Below are 22,819 nucleotides of genomic sequence, written 5' to 3' on the forward strand. Positions count from 1 at the left end.
TTATTGTACAGTTTTGTCTATGTAATACTGTCCTATATATATTGTACATAATGCAATTACTTTTGGTGCTAAAGCTCATCCCAGGGCGCAGGAGGGGTGGGACAGCAGTTACCATCCAAGACTCATCTGTGTAACGGAGTGATCAGCATATGGACAGGGAATCCAGTCACTGTTACCAAAAGTCATGCGTCACTCTTGTTTATTTACAACATTTACTTTTAAGACAACAATCTTCAAAATTAAAGTTGAAAATTAGTTCTTCATCGATTTATGCATCTGCATCCAAATAGTAAAATATTTTAACTAGTTTCAAACGCACACTGTTCTGCTGCGCTTATACTTTTATACTGAGACTACACGTTTTTTCATTGAAATCGGCAAAATTTTATTTTTCTTCACATCCCTACTCAGATGATTAGCGGTTGTTATCTGTTAATCATTGTTCAGTTACAGTGCAGACCTGATCTACAGGGTTCAGCTCTTACAGAAAAACTTTTAAATCCTGCTTCCCGGTCTCCCAACCATCAAAGGAACACAATGGGGCTTTGGTTTACATTGAAGTGGTTACAAAAATTCTAACATGCATCCAGTTGATCTATCAGTCCCTTGCTTACTGAAACTGGAGTAGACTAAGTAAGCTGGTACCAGACTTGGCTTCCTAGTAGAAATAGAAAAGAAAGGGCTGGCCATTTTCTTGCCAGGTTTCATGCAGTTTTAAAGGACATTTTTTTCATTTTGATCTTTCCCTGACCTTTTACCTTGGAGCTATTACCAAGGCATGACATTGAAGCCAGGGGCCACAACCTGTTATCGCCTGGCACATCACTGTTCTTCCTGCTTTTCAGACAACAGTGGAAAAAACTTTATGAAGCTCAGCTCCTGTGGAACACATTAAATCTGCCAGGCAGATAGCCAGGCAATAAAAACTCACCTTGGCACACACCCTATTACCTGTCTCCAATGAATAACTAGCCCGCATCATCAGCTGCTGAACCAGAGAGCGCAGGAGGTTTTTGCATGTGCAGGTGTTCATTAATGTGCTAATGGCAGCCCGGGAGACATCGAATAGCAATGAGTTGTTTCACTTTACACTGTTGAGCAAAAAGCACTCTTACACTGTTCAGTCTTGGGTTTTGTTGGAACAGTTTCTGGCAGTATGGCTCAGCTGCACCTCTTGTTTTATGTTGTACAGTGCTGTAACACAACCATGCCTTTATTATTGGTGTGTTTCATTTTGGGTGTGAGGAGAGGATAGTTTAATTTGACCAATCGGTGTATTGTTTCAGTGCACTTTGTGTCTGCTGCACTCTTCCTGATTGATACCCTGGCCTGCGTCTTTTCTGGTTCCTGGGCAGTTGGCTGAGGCGCTTTGTAGAGGCTGTCGTCTCGTACTGGCGGTGCTGCCCCAGACCATCATGCACTCCTGCACTCTCCTGCACCCACAGCCCTGAGTCCGGAGCAGGCTGACAGCTGTGGCGCTGCTTCTCCAGGGAAAGTGAAAACACAGTTGGCAGTGATTCATTTAAATCAGTGTTGTAGAGCTTCTCAGTGCAGACGACCCGGGAGAGATGAGATTAGAAATCTTTGAAATCTACACCCAAGGAAGCAGTTACTGTGTCTTACAAAGAAATGAAATGGGATAACGAAACAAGTAGGGTGACTGAGGTGTAATAATATATTTCATTACTTAATAATTGAATGATTATCACAGACATTTTCATATAGCACACTATACTAACATTTTGTTATTTAAAAAATCAGGTGGAAGAAAGGGCCTAAAGATCTCTGCTAATTGGCTGTTTTTTTATGTTTAAATAAGTAACATATTTGTTGGGTATGAAATAGATCTTTAGATCAGTTTCTTGGGATCAGCTGGTTTCGGCCTGCAGGCTCTCATCTTCACCTGTTTAATGGTCTGATGGGGCTTGAAGGTATGGACTACACTACTAATACAGTTTAAATAGAATCACACTATCGCTTTCCTTTAATAGAGCTTTTCTTGCAAATGTCTCATCTGCATTTATATATTTTTGGAGCTGTTAAGCTGCTGTGCCAGTTTGTATAATAAATATTTGTATTACATTTCAATTAGCTTTCATGGCAGTTCAAAGCATATAATTCCCTGTGGACAGCAAGAGCTTGAAAAAAAAAGAGGTTTCTACAGCCACATGTCTGGGAATCCCCAACCTAGGAACAACACACATTCCAGACGAAATAAATCCAACAAAATTCATCCATGTATTTTGTAAATGTCTGATTAACTTTTTCTACGTTTTTTTAAGATGTATCAATTATGTAGTATCTGAAGTGTACTATCTGTTAGTAGGCTTAGAAATGCTTGTAAATGATATGGAAATAAAGTAAAAAAGTCAATGCCAAGGTTAAAGGGCTCTAGTTTCTTTGTGGTTTATTTTTAATACCAATTTATCACTGTGTGATATTTTGTACGTCATTTTAAGCTGTAACTCTTCACAATTTGCTGTAATTGCAGGGGACTAAAGACCATGTTTTTTATTTATTTTTTGTAATTCATTCTAGTTGATCGTGTTTTTTGGAGGGAGTCTTTTATTGTATGCTATTGAGGAAGAAAATGCTTCACAAAATCCTGAAAATAAAAAGATTTTGTATATAGAGTATTTAATGCATTTATTATTTTATTTGCAGAGGTATTGCAGCAATATCAAAGCTTTGGGTTTGGGCTCCACTCTTCCGCACTGTCACTTTCATGTGAGAGCTTACCAGTGACACAGCAGCAGAGCTGCTTCCGCAGTTTGCGGAGTTGCTGAACAATGCGTTTCATTATGGGGTTCAATGGGCTTCATACGTGACATGTTGCTAAGGGTGTAAAATAAACATTCCTGTGTATTTCTCTCTATTCACAGTTCATATCCCGACATGTCTTTCACCATGCAGTGCAATCTTCCTTGGGGCACATTCATCGGCTGGGCTGGGAATACACATGTATCCAAAGTGCTGCTTGCTGAGAACACCTGTTACTATTAAATATTGAGCTTGTTTTCTTTGGGATTTCATTCCAAGTCCTTACACCTGAAGAAAAAGGAGAAAATACCAGAGTGTTTTAATTTAATACTCACAACCACAGACCACTGATTCTCAAAATTTGTTTACCTCATGTTTGAATTTAATTTGTGTTATACTGTGCTGCCACTTCAGCCATCACTGAGGGATAAAACACATTATACAGAAACATACCTCTTCTGTCTGCCTCTTGATGTCCCTGGTGTCAAGTTATCCAAATTGACATTTTACCTGAATTCACCGGGGGGTGAATTCAGCATCTATGGGGGGGTAACCGGGTACCTGAAGCCTGGGTTCAATTCTGGATTAGGGCACCTACCTACCAATTAGACCTGGTATAGATAGATAGATAAGACTTTGTTGATCCCGAAGGGAAATTGATGTGTTACAGCAGTCCAGCCCAAGACAAGCAAAAACAGACATCAGAATAGATGAACAATTGTGCAAAATAAATAAAAATAAGTACATAGGTGTGTGCAAAATATGATGATCATAGTCACTGTAAAAACAATAGAATATGTGCAAAATGTGCATAGGTTTTTACAGATTGATTGTCCTAAAAGTATAATGGAGCAACATGCTGTCCATAGACGAGCAAATGAAGAGCTAACAGTCCTAGTCTAGGGCAGTGTTATACACCCTGACAGCCGCCGGGAGGAAAGACCTGCAGAAACGTTCCCTTGAACACCGTAGCTGGAGCAGTCTGTTGCTAAAAGTCCTCTGCTGCCGAGTAACAGTCCCAAGTCCCGAGTAACAGTAACTATGTTCTCCATGTTCTCACATGGGTTTCCTCTGGGTGCTCTAGTTTCCTCTCTCTTTCCAAAAACTTGCTGGTTGGGTCAGTCAGCGTCTCTTAATAGTCCCCATGGGTCTGTGATGCACTGTGACATCTGAAGGGGGCTGTCTTGTGCTAAATTCTGTGTTCCCAGGTTGAGCTTTGGGTTAAAACCTTTAACAGACATAAGCTGTTTTCTAGTGATGGACACAATGCTTATTAGCTTGGAAAGCAGCTTTACTTCTTAAAGTTTTCTGTTCTGTTGGATCCCTCCCAATAATAAAAATAAAAACGAAAGATTTTCCCTGACCCTTAAGCTAAGATGTGTGACTTGGACTCTTCTAAAAATAATTTCTTAGCTCAAATCTACCACTAGATGGCGACATTGGTGCAGATATACATGTGAAACATACAAGACAATTTAATTTTGGGTGGCTGTTGCAGTGCTGCTATTATAAGATTAATTATAAAGGAGGTGTGGGTGTTCGCTCCATCTTGTTTCTTTAGTTCTTAGTTGTATCTAAAGAAGTGTACATTTGTATTTATATAGCTTTATTGATACAATCTGAAGTACTTTGTTCAAGGATACAACAGTAGCATCCTGTTTTGGGCAGCAAAATATAAAATTGAGAATACTTTTCAGTAATAATGCTACTCACTTTTGGTAGATGCTGACTTGTCACTCTATAGTGATGTGAATTCTTTAGAAATAATCACTTTGTGGTTAAAACTGGTGCATTGAGCTCATAGATGGAATGTCCAGGAATGTTTCAAATATTTTTATTTATCCTGTTCCTTGTTATTTGTCCTGTTCCACATTACATTTGGACCTGATTTTATAGCTTAAAATAAGGTTTGTTTATTTGTTATAGTCTGAATTCCAAAGTAATTAGGGTGCTTGATTGACAGTAGGTACTGAAAATGAGGGGGTTCATTCTCTTTAAATGTCAGAAGTCTACATCTCATGGAGAGCTCTCACCTCTTCACACAGCCAAGCTGCAGTGGTCCGCTGTGACACTTACGCCTGGGCAAGTGGGAACACCATCTACTGCTCCTTTAGTGGATCTCTTTGCTGGCAGCAACATCAAGTCAGTGGAAATGTCTGCAGTGGGTTCACAGTGGTCAAGCAAAGGATCTGTTTGTCCAACTTCATTTTTGTGCTTTACAATGTTTTGTGACAGTTGTAACTTTAGAGTACTGCTTGCTCATTTTAATGAGGCAGGACACTACATTAACTATCCTTTTCATTTTATTAGTATTTTAGCTCCTCTCACTATTTGCAAATTGTCAAACACTACTAACAAAAGAAACAGGACCTTCTTTGAAGAGCGGTTTCTCATTTTTCCCTTGGTTAGACAGCAGTGAAGTGCATATTTTAGTCAATTGAAGAATGTTTGAAATGTCTAATGTCAGGCACAAAACTGCCACTGGCAGCAGTAGAAGCCCATATTTAGATATTATGCTTGAATTTCTCATCTACCAATGTAACAGTTTTGCATTCAGCACATTTTTGTCCAAGGAGAACTCTCTGACCGTTAAAATGAGTTACAGAATCAGCAAGGCAGACCTGCGGCAGGACCAGGCTCTGTGTGTAGCTTGGACAGCAAGCGCACATGAAGTTTCTTTTCACAGATGTCTGCTGATCACAGAGAGGACCTCTGGTGCCCACATCCTACAGAGAGTTGGGGTGTTGTATTTCAGCTTGGGATGCTGGTGGTCTGGTCATTTGGAGCTCCTTTTTGTCATATTGCTAATTAATCGGAGTAACATTCCAAAATACTTAAAGCAGAGCAATCAAGGTACCCCTTGATTACAGTAGCAGGGGGGTAGTGGGCTCTTGGCAGCCATACTAAATAAGTTCCTGAATTTCACTTGAACATTTAACTAGGATGGATTAGTGTCTTATAACCCTAGAAGGATGGCAGAAGCATTAATTTAATTCAATATACAATATTTATTACTCAGAAAGGTAAATCATTGTTTTGGGTATAAATGACCAAATCTATATCTATTAAAAACAAAAGACAACTTTCCTACTGTATTCTGAGGGAAAATAAATAGCTAATTAGTCTGTTAGGAAAGTTTAAAGTGGTTGTACTCTTCAAACACAAAAAATAGGGAAAATAGGGAACTTTTATTAGCCTGTGTTGAAAGTCATGAGAACAGAATAGCAGCAGCACCAGATTTTTAATGATTAAGCCACTGAGAGTGTGAGTTGTTGAAACTCGCAGTGACCCACAGATCCAGCACCCATAATGAGACTTGATTGCGATGTTCCCAGAGTGTGGAACATTCTCGTTTTTGATGGATTTGTTTTGGCGCGGTGATAAGGGCAATGTTAATTTAGCAATGTCCTTAAGTCATGAAATTAACTTAGCCATTCATGTCCATGTTTCCATGGTAATTGCCCAAGCACATTCTATTTTCTTGCAAACAAAGTGGAATGCTTCCTGTTTTTAGAAACACAAGTGTTCCTGAGACCGGATTTTATGAGCTGTAACCGCCCATGGAAAAGTGGAATGCATGTTTTTTTTTTCTAGAATTGTTTAGGTTAATGTAGAAAAGATCTGGCACATCGATCTTTTCTTTCTCAGCTCTTGCTTTTTACACTAGAACCGGAGCTCCATCCCGCTTCAGGACAGCAGTTACCCTTCTGGGTCTCATTCAGCCAGAGCTCTGAAGAGGGTGGCTGGTCAAGGCACTAAACCGAAGGAGCTTAGAGGGTTCCAGTCCCAGGCATAGATGTTGCATCTCACTCAGAGAGCTTCTGAAGTGAAGCAGCAGTTGTACCCTAGTCACTGTAACATCTTAATTTACAGTATGTTAAATTTTGTCTCATAAACTACTGTCACTCTGAAGAATTGGCCAAGCTGTCCAAAGTCCTAACTCTGTTTGATTAGACATTAAAGGGAAGGCAGGTTATTCTCAGCTCACTTTCTTTGGTTAAAACAAACAGCTAAGTTATGTCAGAAGAGACAGAGCCAAAATCATTTTAAAGCACATTGCTTGGTCAGGAAAAGGATCACATTATGTAAAAGAGGTGACAATAGCTTTCCAAATAAGGACTGGGGAAGAAAGTGATTTTAGTTTGTTTTGGAATACAGTAATACATTTCTAACAATATGCATATTTACTTTGCTGTTCTGCGTTGCCTCCTTATTTTTCAGAAACATTTTTTCTTGGAAGTGGAGAGATAGCAAGGGGATCTGGTATGTCTTTCCTGTAGTGAAAAGCAGTGGGATGGCTGGTTCCTGAGTGAGAGGAGCTCTGGGTGTTCTGAGAGAGCTGCTGCAGTCTGGGACGAGCCAACAGATAGAAAACAGGATTCATCCCAGCCACTAGCAGGACAAGGCAGAGGGAAAGAGGCACAAGTTCTACACAGGAAAGCAAAAAGAAACAAACAGCAGCCTAGCTCACAGAGACGAGACGCATGTGTGCGCACACACAGGCTGAAGCAGGAGGGGGTGTGGAGAGGACGGCTTGCAGTGACGTCAGAGCTTTCCTGCACCTCCTAGCAATTGGCCCAGGGGCCTGCCAGTCAGGAGACTTCCTCCTCAGGTCTGACAAAGTTCAGAAAGTAACAGAAGTAGGCAGAGAGAGGGGAGGGAGGCACACACACACGAACATGCAGACACACACTTCTGTGAGAAACTGAAACAGAGCACTACTTGTAAAGCAAGCTAAACCAGGCTCACTCCTCAACAGTTTCCTGCTCTACCACAAAGGAGGCCATTTTGTAGCCCTGCATGAACGGGACAGTTAACTCTCTGTCCGACAGGATCAGGATTTACTTCCTCGCGCCTTGGAGCAGGGGGCAGCTGGTTAGGGACAGGAGGAGGGGGGGGTGGGCGTTTTGCATTGCCGCTCTTGATTTCCATAAGAAGGAGAAGTACGACTGTCTGACTGACATTACAAGCTGACTGACTAAAGAAGAGGAGGGAAGGGGCTTTTCTGAGTACAGGGGGAGCCTAGACCAGCTCCTGGCTGTATTTGTGAGCCTCCCCCAAGCTTCCATCCCCTGATCTGTCTCTCCCTGTGCAAACCCCCTCCATCCAGGTGTGACACCAGAAGAGGAAGATGATGAACGCACCCACCAGTCTCTGCCTGTCCTCTACCTCGCTCCCTTCGAGCCAGGTGTACATCAGTGCCGGAGCAGGATCTTCTTCCCTGGGATTGGCAATGATGGGCTCACAAGGGAACACACCTCCAGGATTCCCACCTCCTGACTTTGGGACAGCTATGGGACCCGGGGGGCTCATGTCCCCTGTTACCCCGTCCCCAGCCGGAGTCTCCTTCATTATTCAGATTGGCTTGACCCGGGAATCTGTCCTACTGCCCCAGTCCGCTGACCTGGCCTATGTCAAGCAGATGGCCTGCTCTATAGTGGACCAGAAGGTAAGAATCTCTTTATTCTGTGTGTATAGCTGCAGAACGCACTTCATAGGACAGGCACACCAGGAGGGGTGAAGTGTCTGGAGACTGAAGAGGACTTTTAGTGCCTTTCTAAATGGCAGGGTGTGTACACAATGGTCCATGTCTCTCGCTCACCAGGTGAATGAGTGACTTTATTTTATTTCCCTGGAGTGCAGGTCAGTCAAAACAGAGAGTCACTGCTCTCCTGTGGGAAGTGTTGATCAGCTCTGCCCCTGCTCCCCCAGAAAACAGCATCTGAATAACCCAGAAACAATTTAGTGTGGCTGTGATTGGAATTTAGCAAACTTATGGGAGACATGTTTGTTAGTGAGCAGTAGAGCACAGTGTCTTTTACACAAAGACTTTATAAAGAAACAATAAAAGAAAAGCTCGCCCAGAATAAATATAAATATTTATATATAAAATACCCATAGTAAATATCCTTAATTGTATAACCCTTTATCTGGAAAGGCACTAAACAATTATTTATCCTACCTTGGCGCCTGTTTTAGAGACTGCTGGTTAGGTTTACAGCCTAACCTAACATTCTCTGGCAGAGAATGTGTTTCTACATCTCACTATTTTGTGTCACTGACAGAGCATCGTCGTGAAGGGGCTGCAGGTTGTGGGCTCACCTGTATAATTGCCCTTTAAAATAGGACTGTCTGTTCATGTCTGCCTGTTGTATTGGACAGCCTGTTCAGTATTGGACCAGATATTGGACCAGATCACAGTTTATGCATAGCAGTGGGTATGCCTGTGCTATGATTCATGGTGACTTGAGTGCTTTGGAAATTTAGCATAAAAGGTTTGTCCTTCGTCATACAATGTATTTTTTTAGATATGTTGACAGTGTTATTATGGTGAGATGTACACTATAAAGTGTGATGCAGCACAGCAGTAAAGGTAAGGAATCACTGATTATAGTGAAGCATGTTTATTTATTTTAGTTTTGTGCAGTATTTTTGTTTGACACATTCAAAGTTTTTGATTTGTAATGCAGAAATCATACTCATATTTTCTACCCCCATTTTTTAATTTTGACAGTATGTTAATGAGGAAAACCATTATATTTTGTACGTCTGTGATGTCTCCTGTTGGAATGCTTTGTGAAAATGAGGTGCAGGTTTTTCCCCTAGAGCCAAAAGCTGGAAAATCAATGTGTCTCCACTGGCCTGTATTATTAGTCCATGGGACATTTTCTCTAAGCCCTGTTACTGCTTAAGACAGACGGACAAGGGATGCCCTTGTTTCATTGTTTGTGAAGTAAGCTTGTCCACTTTTTGGTAGTTCAGAAATTGATTTTTCCTGTAAACAGGAGCAGACTACTTTTTATAGTGTGATAACTGCATTTTTTCTTATGTGTTCTTATGCCAAAAAAGCAAACTACTTCTTTCAAAGAAAATATTGTTCTGTGTTAGTGCAGCAGGCAGTGTTTCTATGTTAAGTGACATAATAACACTAAACAATTCATAACACTTTCCAATTCACATTAATTCATGTGCATCACCAACCTTAGCGTGAATGACATGAGGCAATCGAAACACTCTTGTAAACATCCACCGAGATCAGTGCAGATGCTTTGATTTGGGCGTTTCTTTAGTCAGCAGTTAAACAGTGGAATGCAGTCTTGAAACACAGAAAATACATTTCTAGAGTCACCTGACTGGCTTCTCTTCTGTTTGCCCTTGATATTTGCCATCCTTCTGAGGCTACCTCAACCCTGATATTATTAACCAGAGTTTTAAACACAGTATACATCTTGATAAGAGTCTAGTTTGATCATATATAACTTGCTAAGCATAGAAAGGGCATTAATCGCATTCTCAAGTAGCATACACTATATATTGTAGATATGTAATGAAATGATCAAAGCAAAGTTCTGTGCTCAACGATAGAACAGTAGGGTCTGTACTGGGCATCAGAATTAATAGTGTCAGAGCTTGGAGCTTTTGTCCACTTTCCAATATTATATAACAGTCCATTTTTGAAACTTTATGAAGCAATGTGAAAAGATCATTGTCTTCATTACCTGTGTATGAGGTCAGGAACTTAGTGACCTCTGACTTGATATGTATCTTAGCTGTTTTGTGCTCCTTTAGAGCAGCTGGGTTTGTGAACCCAGAGACTGTGGTAAGAGATATAGGAATTCCCATAAACCTTTCACCAGTGTGTCTCATTCATTCTCGGGAATGACAAAGGTTTTTGCCTTTTCCCTTCGTAGAGTATCTCAAATAACTGCTTCAGAAACTAAAGTTCTTAAAATAAATCAAGAAAACACTTGCCTGCATTTCCTATTTTTCTATTTCTGTTGGAATTGTGTAAAAAACAGAAATGCAGCAGTGAGAACAGAAGCCTGTTGTACAGGCACTTTTCCAGTTTGCCGGAGAGGGCTGTCCCTGATGAGTTTTCATTGGTGTGTTGTCCGCAATAGCTGCTTCATTGTTGTCTGTGAGAATGAAGGCGAGGAAATTGCCTTCACTTCCTGGCTCTTGTGGCACAGGAGCAGTTTTTCAGGCATGATCTGCAGCACCCCCAGGGAATGCTGAACACCAGGACTCTGTGATCTCTGCAGGCCTTCAGGCAGGGCTGCCTCCTTGCGTAACCAGGCATGTCTTGAAAGCAGTCAATTCTAACCAGCCCGAACTACTCTGAACTTGCACGTTCCTAAACACTCCCTATACTCACCCATATTGAACACACACTTCTCTCAAATATTGACATAAAAACAGATCTTAAGCCTTTTCTTCAGTGTGTTCTTCCAATCATAATTTCTTGAAAATTACCATCTGAGACGTTGCTGTTTAAAGTTTTTGTTTTGCTGTAGTAAAAAACATGCAGCTCTTTTTGGACACCAATAATTTTGTTAATTATAAATTATTAAAAGATTAATTACTGTATATAAAACTTTAGTTTAATGAGACACAAATCCTGTTTTACTTTTTCCTGTTGTTTGTACCAAGTACCTTTGCAGATTTTCAGAAAGTGGTCATTTTTGTGCTATAGGGCAAAGCTTGGAAAGTCACAAAGTCTTCATTCTTTTTTTCTCAATAGATCCTCAGAGCTTCTCTGTTCTAGAAAGTATTTGTTTTTTTCTGATTACAAAGAGTGAAACTCAAAGTTTTTGTATTGTGTTTTTTCTTTATTTGAGGGAACACCACAATATAGGGAGTCTCACCAGCCTTGTGCATGGCCTGACACAGGCACACCTTTAAATCAAATGAGACCCCATCTCATTTACTCACAGTTCACCTTGATGTTGAGGTTACGTTCAGGAAGTGTAGCCCATAGCAACAGGAAAACCAGCCTTAACCGGTCTTGGGACATGGCAGTATCCCATTCACACAGGTTCCTTGGTCAGCTTCCGTCTCTTATTATTTTAGCTTTGTAAAGCACAGTTAAAATAAATGTTACATGTGTGTTTCCAAAATGAATCCTTTCAGAAATCAGACCAACCCTTGTAAGATGTGAAAATAAATCAGCCATGTGTGTAAATTATCTAAAAGATTGATGAATTAGTTTCCAAAACTTAAAAATCTTTAAAAAAACTAAAAAATAATCAACCCAGTTTTTTTATTTTCTTTCGTAATGTTATATTCAATATTTACTTGTCTCTCACTGTGCAGGAAAAGTCTACAGTCAAGTGTTAACTGATTCTGCAGTGATGCTGAGAAAGAAAAAAAATCAAATCAGAATGACTTTTTTATGATCTTAGACACATTCACCAATTCAACATTATCATGCATTAATTTGCCATTCTGATCACCTCCTAGATGATCACCACTGTGTGTGGAGTTAAATAAGCTCTGAAGTATTTTGAGCAGTACTGTCTGAGCTGTGCTGCAGTGGTTAACACCACTGATGCAAACATGATGTAGCCTCTACTGTCTTGAGATATTTTAATCATATTTTAATCATAGTCATCAACATTTTAATGATGACTAGCATGCGTTCAAAAAATTGACTTTTTCCAGTTTTAATGGATATGTGCGTCACCCTGTTGCTATCATTAAGACAAAAATATTTGTACAGCAAAACAGTCACTGGGTAGCATACCGAATTTGAAAAAGATCAGCTACTGTAGGTCTTTAATTTTCCCATCAACTCTCAGACATTCAGAACCTGTCAACACAGAATGCTTTACACATTTTGTTGACTCTGACACTAAGCTCTGTGCATTGCACAGAATGTCTGAAGTCCTGTTTGTCAGTATTAAATTGGCTTGTTCACTGACCCAAGACTAACCTCACATGACATACTAGATTTGTGCCCGGCTGTCAAACCAGATGTGATGGCTGCCTTTTCGTTCATGGAAATGTGTGCTGGAAGACCACTCCCACTCTGTTATTTTGGGTCTCAGTTCTGGAGTCTAGGAAATCTCAGAGTACAGACGCACCTCCACCTCTCATCGCCTCTCCCTGTAGTCTGGTTTGCCCGTTTTGAGATGTGTTTCTGGTGCTGATTTGAGCAGGAAGAGCACAAAAAAGCGGCAAATGTCATAACCTATAATTCACATTCTCTGTTGAAGGGAAGCTCTTTCTCTTTATTGGGTGGATGTTTCACGTGCTCTTGGTGTCTGATTTAGTAGTGTTGTGGACGGGAGTTTCTAGTTATTCCATATTTCTCCTCTCCTCTCGAAATATTGACTGATCCCAGGGCTGGCAGGTCTCCTACACCTTCAGCAGTTACTGTTAGGTTTAGGTTTTGCCTAGTTTTCTGCAAGCCACATTTTGTTATCTCTGTTTCTAATAGCTGGAGTCTTTTTTAAATTGTGTTCTTGTTGTGGTTAATTACGCATTTACATTTTGTAATATTTTCTTGTAATAATCCCACTACCTTTCAGTTGAAATTGGATCTTACATCCAGAACTAGACAGGACCATTTCTACAGTTGCTGGTAGGAACCTTTGTTCTCAGTTCTAGAACTGCTTCCAAACTTCCTTGAAACACCAGCTATCATGTGCTTCGCATTTAATGTTTTCCAGTGATAATTTCAAATTCTTGATTTCTGTGAGCCGCACAGTGCTCACGGAGGTGTGTAATCAGACCTTTAATAACTTGATGAAAACTGTTCAAATTGTCAGGTCACTGACTTTTAGACAACCAAAGGTTAATGTCTATTTGTCCTTCTCAGACTTCCTTGTCCCCATTAGTGGGAGTTAAAAGTAACTAGCTTAAACTTGCTTAGATACCAATGTAGATTTTTAGACCAGTGACAATTAAAATCCTTGTGAGGCAGTAAGAGGTGGCATTAGAAGAAAGACACTTATTAAGGGGGAAGAACCAGGTCAAAATGAAACATATCTAATTGGACAGCTGGCACCCAGACGGGTGAGATTCCACATGAGGGGGAAGAGCTGGTTCCGTGAGGAACTGGCCTTTGTTCGGCTGCTGCTGAGTCACGCGGTTATTGATGAAGACAGAGAGGTGTCCCTGGCCCAGCAGGATCAGCCCCTATAGAGCGCACTGGAGAGTGAACACCTGGAAAGAGCAGAGTTAATTGAGTGGAATAATGATTAACAAAGTGAAGATAATGAGTAATTATGCGACATGGAGTGAGTCGGGTTGAATACTCCAGTACCTGATTGTTTTAAGGAATACTGTAGATCTGAGTGAAGATCTGAGTGAGTGAAACCCAGCGAGAAGAACGAAGAAAGAGAAGACTGTGCAGGCCTCCCAGAGTGGGGACTAACAAAAGACCTAAGAGACCAGAAAAGAAATTTAAAAAGTGCAGAACATTAAGGTGACGCGCAGGCAAGGCGTGGGTAATGTGCTGGTGATCTCACAGATCTAAAAGATTATCAACTGTAAATGTAATGATTTCATACAAGCCTTGTGTAATATATTAACTGGACAGTCATACTGTATCAGAACAAAAGTAAATCTTGTATCAATTTTGCCATCTTACAGCATACATTTACAATAAAATTCCTCACTCTGCTCTATTTACTGTAAATGTTTATGAACCTTTGATTAGTTAAACACTGATGTTAAACATGACATCTATTTTTGCATGTTTGGAATTTATACAGTATATTCCATTAAATTCAACATCAACCTCAACTGTAACCTTGTATTTTTTAATATTTAAAATTTCAATTCAAACAGTGAAAACTGGCCATCCTACAAAGTGGTTTATGGATAAGTTGTTTTTGTATCATCTTTTAGAGTATTTCCTACAGTATGTCAGCATTTGAAGAAATAATATTACTCTTATATTATTATAATAATACTAATATTAACTCTGGTTTAACTGCATTTTTAATGAGGTTATTGACTAACTGCTGTGACTTATTAGCTTTTTATGGTCAATCATTGTGAGCACGATCCCCCAGAAGGTTCTCTGCCCTGAGATTGAGTACAGTATGTGTTCACACTAAGAAGACCATCGTAATGAATCATATTTAAGCAAAAAGAAATTTTCAAAATAATAATTGTTGTGTCGTGTATGTTGTGGCTAAAAAGTTTGTATACAAGTCTTGGAAATGTCCTGGAAAGTGATGCCTTAGAATGAGAGGGAACTGATGCAGCTCCTCCTCTGTTCACTTTCCTGTGGCCACAGTTTTCACCCCTCAGTGCATCCCTGGTTGGCAGCAGAAACAGCTCTATTTACACATCGATTTCTTTTCAGCTGATGGCAGCCCTCAGGCCTAGTTCTCTCTGTGGAAGAGTTTTGCTACAGCTGTTATTTTGATGGAGATATGGGTATTGCCACCATGATAAGAGTGCCTCTGTTTGTTCCTGGGAAAGCTAAAACCGGAGCAGTGAGCTCTCTCAGGGGAGAGAGGAAGTGAAGTCAGCTGTGCATAATCTCTGTTGTGGAATTCACCCCTGTCACAGCCGGCTAATGATAACACTGCAGACATCGCCTTATCAGGCTGTGGCTGAATTTCCAGTTCCTGTACAGTTTCAGTGCTTGGATTTAAAAGGGAAGACCCCAGTTATATGAGACCATGTGCCTGGAACACTTCTTCCTCTCCTTTTCTTCCACTGCTCCTTCCTCTCCGCTCAGTCCAGTTCAGATGTTTGGTGAAGAGCCACAGAGTGTCACCTTCCCAGTGCCTGTTGTTTCATCAGCTGCTCATGTCGGCACTGAAGTCCAGGAACTTGTGTCAGAAGCCATGATAAACCTTCATACATGCACATCAGTGTTGCAATTATAATAATAATGATGATGATGATTAATATTAATCGAATGTGGAGTGGAAACTGATCAGGTCACAAAGCCATTTTTAGCTTTTCAGAAAAAAATTTAGTCATTGGTTCCACTTTAAAAAATCAATTTAAAACCTTTTAAAGCCTAAATATTACTTTTTACTTTCTCATCACTGATTCAAAACCATTAGTTCTAGCCTTGTCAGTGGAGAGAAACTAACGGTAACCTGGCTGTGTTTGGTTTGCATCCCTGATGAATTCCTGCGCTGTCTTTTGCTTATTTGCATGTTCAGGGAATCTGTTTGCATGAAGGGGATTTTTTTTTGTTTTGAAAAGAGTCTTAAACTCTTGGGGTCCAGGCAGGTATTCAAATATGCTGAGCTCTTGTTCACACCTTTGCAGTACCTGACAGAGCCCACAGAACATCCCTTGTTGCAGTGTCACCAAACATGGAGCCTTTGTATGTTGTAGAAACATGGGCTTACTGTATCTATCTGGTATCTGGTACACTGGGGGTATTTAGCCTGGAATAGAAAGTAAAAACTGAAAGGCTATGTGTCTGAGCTTGAAAATGATACTTCACTGCTAATCTTTTTCTGACTGAATGAGAGCATGGTGAGTGCTGATCCCTCTCAGTAAGAGCCAGATCTCCACAGGGCCTGTACATGCTGCGACATGAGCTCACCACCCGGTTCAGACCATTCTGCTGGAAAGATCCATTACTTTCCTTACATTTTCTTCCCTTCCAGATAAAATCCACTTTATTTTTTTTACTTTTCCATTTCAACTTTAACAAAATTCAACTTTGCCAGGAATGATGCTGAGGCTGGTCTCAGGCAGATTCTCAGAGAAAGAGCCTAGATCTTCTGGGAGCACCCAGAATATATGGTGAATGCTCTTCTTTTTTGTACAGTACCTATTCTCATCTTCTTCTTAATTTGACCCTCTTTTTTAACATGTGTATCATGTGTAACATCTTTCCGTGCTAGACACATACCCCTTGTCTTTCAGACATTCAGAAAAGGGACAAAGAGAGCTTTGAAGGTTACCTTAGGTAGAGTTTCATCCAGTGTATGAAAAAGGAATATCTGTTGTCAGGCAGTAAGCTTCCTGACTCCATCACTGTTCTGAAATGCCCTGTCACACAGACCTTGCAGTGTTCAGCACAACACACTTGAATACAGATTAGTTTTTCACCACGCCAAAGCCCTAACCTTCAATTGCAAACAAGCCAATTCTGTTATTCATTTCTGCTGCCAGCTCACCACTTGAAATCTCTTTGAAACTGTTGAATTGTTGAATTGTTCTCAGCGCATGTATTAAATGTTTTCAAAGCCTGTAATATAACAGATATTCTAGCTGTTTTTTCTTACAGTGCAGATTTGAGCCCTTGTGTTCAACGTTGTGAATTCCTACAGGTCCCTTATATACTCTATACCGCTGGTCCTGGAGGATTGCCAGGTCTTCTACTTTAAGGACTTTATCTAATTCAGAGATTCACCTAACTGGTCTATATTACTGCTGTTTCATTTAATGACAACTACAAGTTACCTATATTACATAGTGGATTGTGACCCTCCAGGACCAGGAGTGAATCACTGTAATAGGACACTTCCTATGCAAACCGAACTCCATGCGCCAATTTGAAACAAACACTTTCTAAACAGCTCATCTCTCCAACCTCGTATCACACCACAGAGGGCATGAAGAGTGCACAAGCATGCTTCCTGCTCCTGCTGGCACTGCAATCCCAGAACACCAACAGCAGAGCTAGGCATTCTACAGAGCACTGATGCAGTTCTCACTGACAACACAGCCATGTTCACAAGCTTCTGGTCAGTCATGGGGTGAAACAGTTACACAGTACACTGAGGAAACCCAGGCTACATGGTCAGCACTGCTCACTTCAGGTGTAATCCTGACAACAGCTGGAAAATGACAGAGCCCAGAACTGAATTAACAAATTCAACAATTTCTGGCCTGTCAGGCACAACCTGCCTTCTGCCTAGGAGATCTATACTATTAGAATCACTCCATTCTTCCTCATTGCAGATACATTCTAACTGATTTAGAATGTATCTGCCAGCAGCCATATCACCCTGCAACTCACAACTGGCAACCCACTGAAGCTAAGCAGGTGTGAACCTGGTCAGTACCTGGATGTGAGACCTCCTGGGAAAAGCTAAGGTTGCTGCTGGAAGAGGCATTAGTGGGGCCAGCAGGGGGCGCTCACCCTGCGGCTCATGTGGGTCCTAATGCCCCAGTGTAGTGACTGGGACACTATACTGTAAACAGGCGCCGTCCTTCTGATGAGACGTAAAACCGAGGTCCTGACTCTCTGTGGTCATTATAAATCCCAGCGTGTTTCTCGAAAAGAGTAGGAGTGAAACCCCGGCATCCTGGCCAAATTTCCCCATCGGCCGTTATCAATCATGGCCTCCTAACAATCCCCCTCTGTGAATTGGCTTCATTACTCTGCTCTCCTCCCCACTGATAGCTGATGTGTGGTGAGCGTTCTGGCGCACTATGGCTTCCGTTGCATCATCCAGGTGGATGCTGCACATTGGTGGTGGTGGAGGGGAGTCCCCGTTACCTGTAAAGTGCTTTGAGTGGAGTGTCCAGAAAAGCGCTATATAAGTGTAAGCAATTATTATTATTATTATTATTATTTCCAAACCTGTGTGTAAACACAGACTAAGTCACTTTGTTTCTGTTCCCTGTATTTTTTACACTTGTTATATTTGTTTCAAGATTTCTGCTTTTCCAGAAATTAGGAAACAAACTTTTACTCATGGGAAAAGAGTTTTGCAAACTATCAGTTTATAAAAGAAATGAAGGATGGAGCCTAATAATTAAAAAGTCATAAGATGTGTTTTCTTCTGTGTGCATTGAACACGCTCCAACATGAGAAAAGTTTATGCCAAATGGATTTTCAGGTTTAGTGACCAAAATTGTTTCCATGTTAATGGATCTGACTTGTTCTTGTTCTGCAAACACACACTGCCAGGGGCACAGCAAAATGTCCTCGTACACTGGAGCATCTAAGTCCCTGTACTGTGAAAAACACTTCCAAGTGTGGGTTACTGTCCATCAAACACAGTGAAAGAAGGAAACATCTAGGACATTTATACCAACCACAGCCCTACTGAGGCTATTCTGAAATGCATAAAAAGTGAGCACTTGCACTGTAGTGTTTTCAGAGAAAGCGACTCTTTGCTGGAATGGCCAGGAAGAGGCCTCCAGCTCTGCTGTGATTTGTTTGCCTGTGAAAGTGAGCGTGCGTTGCTGATGTCTTGGCTGAAGTGTTTACGTTGGCATATGTGAGTATTTACCTCTTCTTCTCCATGACTCATGCATAGGATACACAGTGCTGCTCCACAGCTGGTTCCTTACAAGGACGGAGGTTGGCGTGCAGTCGCTGTGTGTACTGCAGAGGGTATCTTTAAGGCAAATAAAAGCCTCCAAAGGCATCATATCCCAGAATGCTACATTCATAAATCAGTCCCTACCAAGCTTGTAGCTGTTTTCTTCTAATAAGGAAACAAATACACAGCTCCCTTGTAGAATGTTGTGCTAAGCTTTTAATGGTTATAATTTAACAGTTTCAGCTGGAAATTTGCTTCCTTTTTATTTTCTAACTGGGAAGTTATTCTTCACTTTCTAACAATAAAAATGCTGGTGTTTGTATGTTTATATTAATGGATGCTGTTATGTGAAGTTGATGCTAAATCTGTAGGGAGGCAGCAGAGGCTAAAAGTTTAAGAGACATGGTCCTAAAAAAGCAAACTGAAAACTTCACAGCCATAGTCCTTCCAGCGTGCTAACAGTTCTGTTTGAATGAAGGTCAAGGAAAAAACAACTTGTCGAGGCCAAGGGGACTCCACCTCACAAGACAAACAAATGAGCTCAGGGCTGTGAATAGAGTCTCAGCAGGGAGCTGGGCAGAGCGGACAGAGCAGTGGTCAGACTCAGCACCAAGGCGAGGGGCAGAGGGGTGGGGGCGTCTCCCACCCCAGCCGCCAGTGTGCCACAATGGAAGCTTTATTTCACTCAGCATGTCAGAGCTGCCAAAGTCAAGGGGACCCAGTTACAGTGCTGGTGCCGTAGCTCTCTCTGCAGACATGTGCTTTCTTTATTCTCTATCTGGTTAACAAGAACGACTGTCTGGTATGCCTACACTTGCTGAATGGGCAGCTCACAAGCCAGGCTTGTAGGGAGAGATCTTCTGGGTGCCCTGTCTCGAGAGCAACTGCTCGGACCTGAGTCTAGATCTTTCTTCTTGAGTGGTTCTTTTCCCCGCATCAAAGGAAAGCTTGGTCCATGTTTTAGAAGTGTTATTCCTTTTAAATAAGAAATATCTTGTCCCAGTAACATGGTGTTACAGACTTAAATAGGGACACGAAGCATGAAAATGTCACACTAGTGGAGCAATTTTCATAACAACCCAAGATCATACTCTCATATTTGTTTCATAACTGCTCGGGAGAAAAAACTTTTTATGCTTCTAATAATATCTCTTTGTGTATATGAAATCAATTTGACTTGACGTATTAATATTTGTTATGTATTTATTATAATATATTCATCCATCCATTCTCTAACTGTTTTATCCAATAAAAGATCTCAGCAAGGCAGGGTACACCCTGGATGGGATGCCATTCTATCACAGGACTCACAGACACTAACACTGACACACACACTCACACCAGAGGCAGTTTTCCCAGTAGCCAATTAACCAACCAGCATGTCTTTGGGCTGTGGGAGAACACCAGAACTCCAGGAGGAAACCCTACGAACACAAGGAAAACATACAAACTCCATACAGACAGAACCCAGTTGTTAAACCCAGGGTCGCAATGCCACCAGGCAGCAACGCTAACCACAACACCACCGTGCCACCCAAATATAAATTAATAAATGTATCAGTAAAATATAAATAGAACCTAAATAAACTTCTGAATATGCAATATTAGTAGACTAGAGGTTTGGATCAATTAACTATTAACTACCAAATGCGCTCGTCAGGCCAAATGGTTTCCTCGCATCTGCAGCTGTTCTTGTGTTTTTATATACATCATGTTCTTACCCATAATTCATTGCATCTCCTGCTCTTAACGTTAATCTTTACATGGAAGTGACTTCTAATTCTTGTCAAAACCAAGCAATTTTCTAAAGCTGTTTAAAAACTCTTTATATACTGGTGAAAAAACTGAAAGTAAGCCACTTTAAACCAACAGCACGTCTGCTGTTTGTTGTACTAATTTGTGTTTTTAATGGAGTGGAGTGTATCAATTGATGTGAATCATCCCATGTGAAGAGGCAGAGAGAAATGGCTCTGGAGTTCGGTGGGCTTATGAAAGACCCTGAATGCCAGGCTGACAGTTACAGTAGCAGTGCAGACCCCACAAGCACTGCACTGGCTGTTTGGTGACCACCCCTCCCAGCTGAGTGAGAAAGCTCTTGCCTTTTGCTGTACTCTGCACTAACAATACATCAAAGAAGGGCTTTGCTGTGGGCTTAAGTGATTAGGATCTGGTGATTAACACATTAAAGAGCCATTACAGAACAGTCAGGACTAATCCAGGCTACAGGGAGAGTCAGTAAGGTTTTATTGTACAGTAATTGGAGGAATCTGATTGGAATCAGTGGAGGACAATATCCTTAATTAAGAGAAAACTTTGTGCCAGAATTTGGTAAATTCTGGAGTCCTACCGTGATAAACATGATGAATGTGTGATGTGTGTGATATCGATTGCAGAGTGAAAACCTCTCTGAACTCTGCACAGAAAACGTGTAAGTCATTTCCCCATCTGGTCGCTGCATGTCGAAGCTGAGGCCATGTCTGTTGCACAATTGCAGAACTTCTGGTGAGCCGAACTATAGTGTGCGAGCACCATATCACACTTCGCTTTCTGAAAGACATTTCTCTCAAACTATTAAAGGTCAGACTTCTAGTTATTTTGTTAGTGGTTTGAATGTACAGTATATTATAGCACGACACTGATGACATTGTGTCCCCAATTATATATTAGTCCTTTCATTCTTCATTAAGTTGATTTTTTATTAGTAGAACAAAAGCATCTTTTGGATTGTTTGAATGAAGCCAATAAGAGTAATTTAAGGCATACTGTAGCTGCTTGGTCCTCTGCCCAGACAAAGGATACAGCGACAACCAGAAGGTTTGATAGCAAAAACAATGCAGCTTGTTTTGTCATTATCTGAGTTTGAAGGAATATAGATCAGGGATTACTGTTTCAACTTTGAAGGCTGGCAAGTGATGTCAGACATGCACAGTGAGATGTATAGAGATCTGGATCAGAAACAGCCCCAAATGTGGAAGGAAAATCATTTTTTGATTCCTTCCCGCAGTGTTCAATGTCAGGAGAGGAGCAGTGAGGTCTTGAACAGAAAGGCACATAGAACAACCTGCCTGTAACCTTTTCAAATCATATTTCTGTGCATCTATGATTGAAAAGACAACAAGCATAACTGAGAAACCAAACAAAAGGCAGGACACAATAATTAATACTAATTTGTTCATTATTGTCTTTGCATTTCTTGTATTAAATACTTTTTGGGGCATTTTTTTAATGAAGAGTGGGAGTCTTCATTAAAAAAATATAGATGTCGCACATGTCCTACACAAAGGGTTGGGCTTTGGAGGTGTCTTGGAGGGGCTGTGGTATGAGGAATCTGTACCAATACAGTACACCGCTGAGTGACTTACTGGATGATGAGACATCCCATTCTTCCTGGACTGTTCCAAAGGAGAGGAGAGGTTCTAGAAAGTATATGCAGCACAGCTGGGAATACTAATATTAATACTAATAATTGGGTTCTGTTTTCCACTTGGCTGCTTGTTTTTAAGACTTCTGTGTACTTTCTGTGTACATCTTTTTCCTCATGCCGGCTGAGCAGAGGCCAGTGTTGCCATAAAAGATTAAAAGAGGTTATACTGTAGTTGGTGGTCATACTTTACTTAAGGATTGGCTGGTGCCTGCTAGCATTTGTGCTGTACTTTGAAGCAGATAGACCATTTTAGAAAAATAAAAAGAAGTGATTTAATAAGAAAACAAGATCACAATCCTCTTCTCTTTTCCTTCGGTTAATGATTTGGCTTCAGTCAGTCACTAAGGACTTGCTGGCAACAGCCTCTGGAAGTATAATCCATTTTGTGCACTCAAGCTCAGCTAAAGCATTAAAGAAAGGCCCCAGGTTGTAATTTGACTTTTTATTCTAAACCTCTTTTAATATTGTGTTAAAGAATCTTAGTGTTTTCTTGAGCTTACACGTCTGAATTGAATTATTAAACAGCTCACATATCATGATTGTGCAATATGTTCAACATTTAGAACCCTGGAACATTTAGACAGGTGTGCCTCCTACAGTATGTTAGTATGTTGTTTATAGATTACATTTCAGCCTTTAACACTATTTT

At 40.8% G+C, this 22,819-nt stretch overlaps 1 protein-coding gene across 1 annotated transcript in view; it reads left to right on the plus strand.

The window, feature by feature from the left end:
* prkd2 (protein kinase D2) overlaps window positions 1-22,819 on the plus strand; it is a 49,213-nt gene that overhangs the window by 2,618 nt on the left and 23,776 nt on the right. The window contains exon 2 of the mRNA XM_069187696.1: window positions 6,982-8,209. Coding sequence (XP_069043797.1) covers window positions 7,892-8,209 — 318 coding nt within the window. The 5' untranslated portion in view covers window positions 6,982-7,891. The remainder of the gene's footprint in view (window positions 1-6,981; window positions 8,210-22,819) is intronic.

Source organism: Lepisosteus oculatus, chromosome 3 (assembly GCF_040954835.1).
Source record: "Lepisosteus oculatus isolate fLepOcu1 chromosome 3, fLepOcu1.hap2, whole genome shotgun sequence".
Lineage (NCBI taxonomy): Eukaryota > Metazoa > Chordata > Actinopteri > Semionotiformes > Lepisosteidae > Lepisosteus > Lepisosteus oculatus.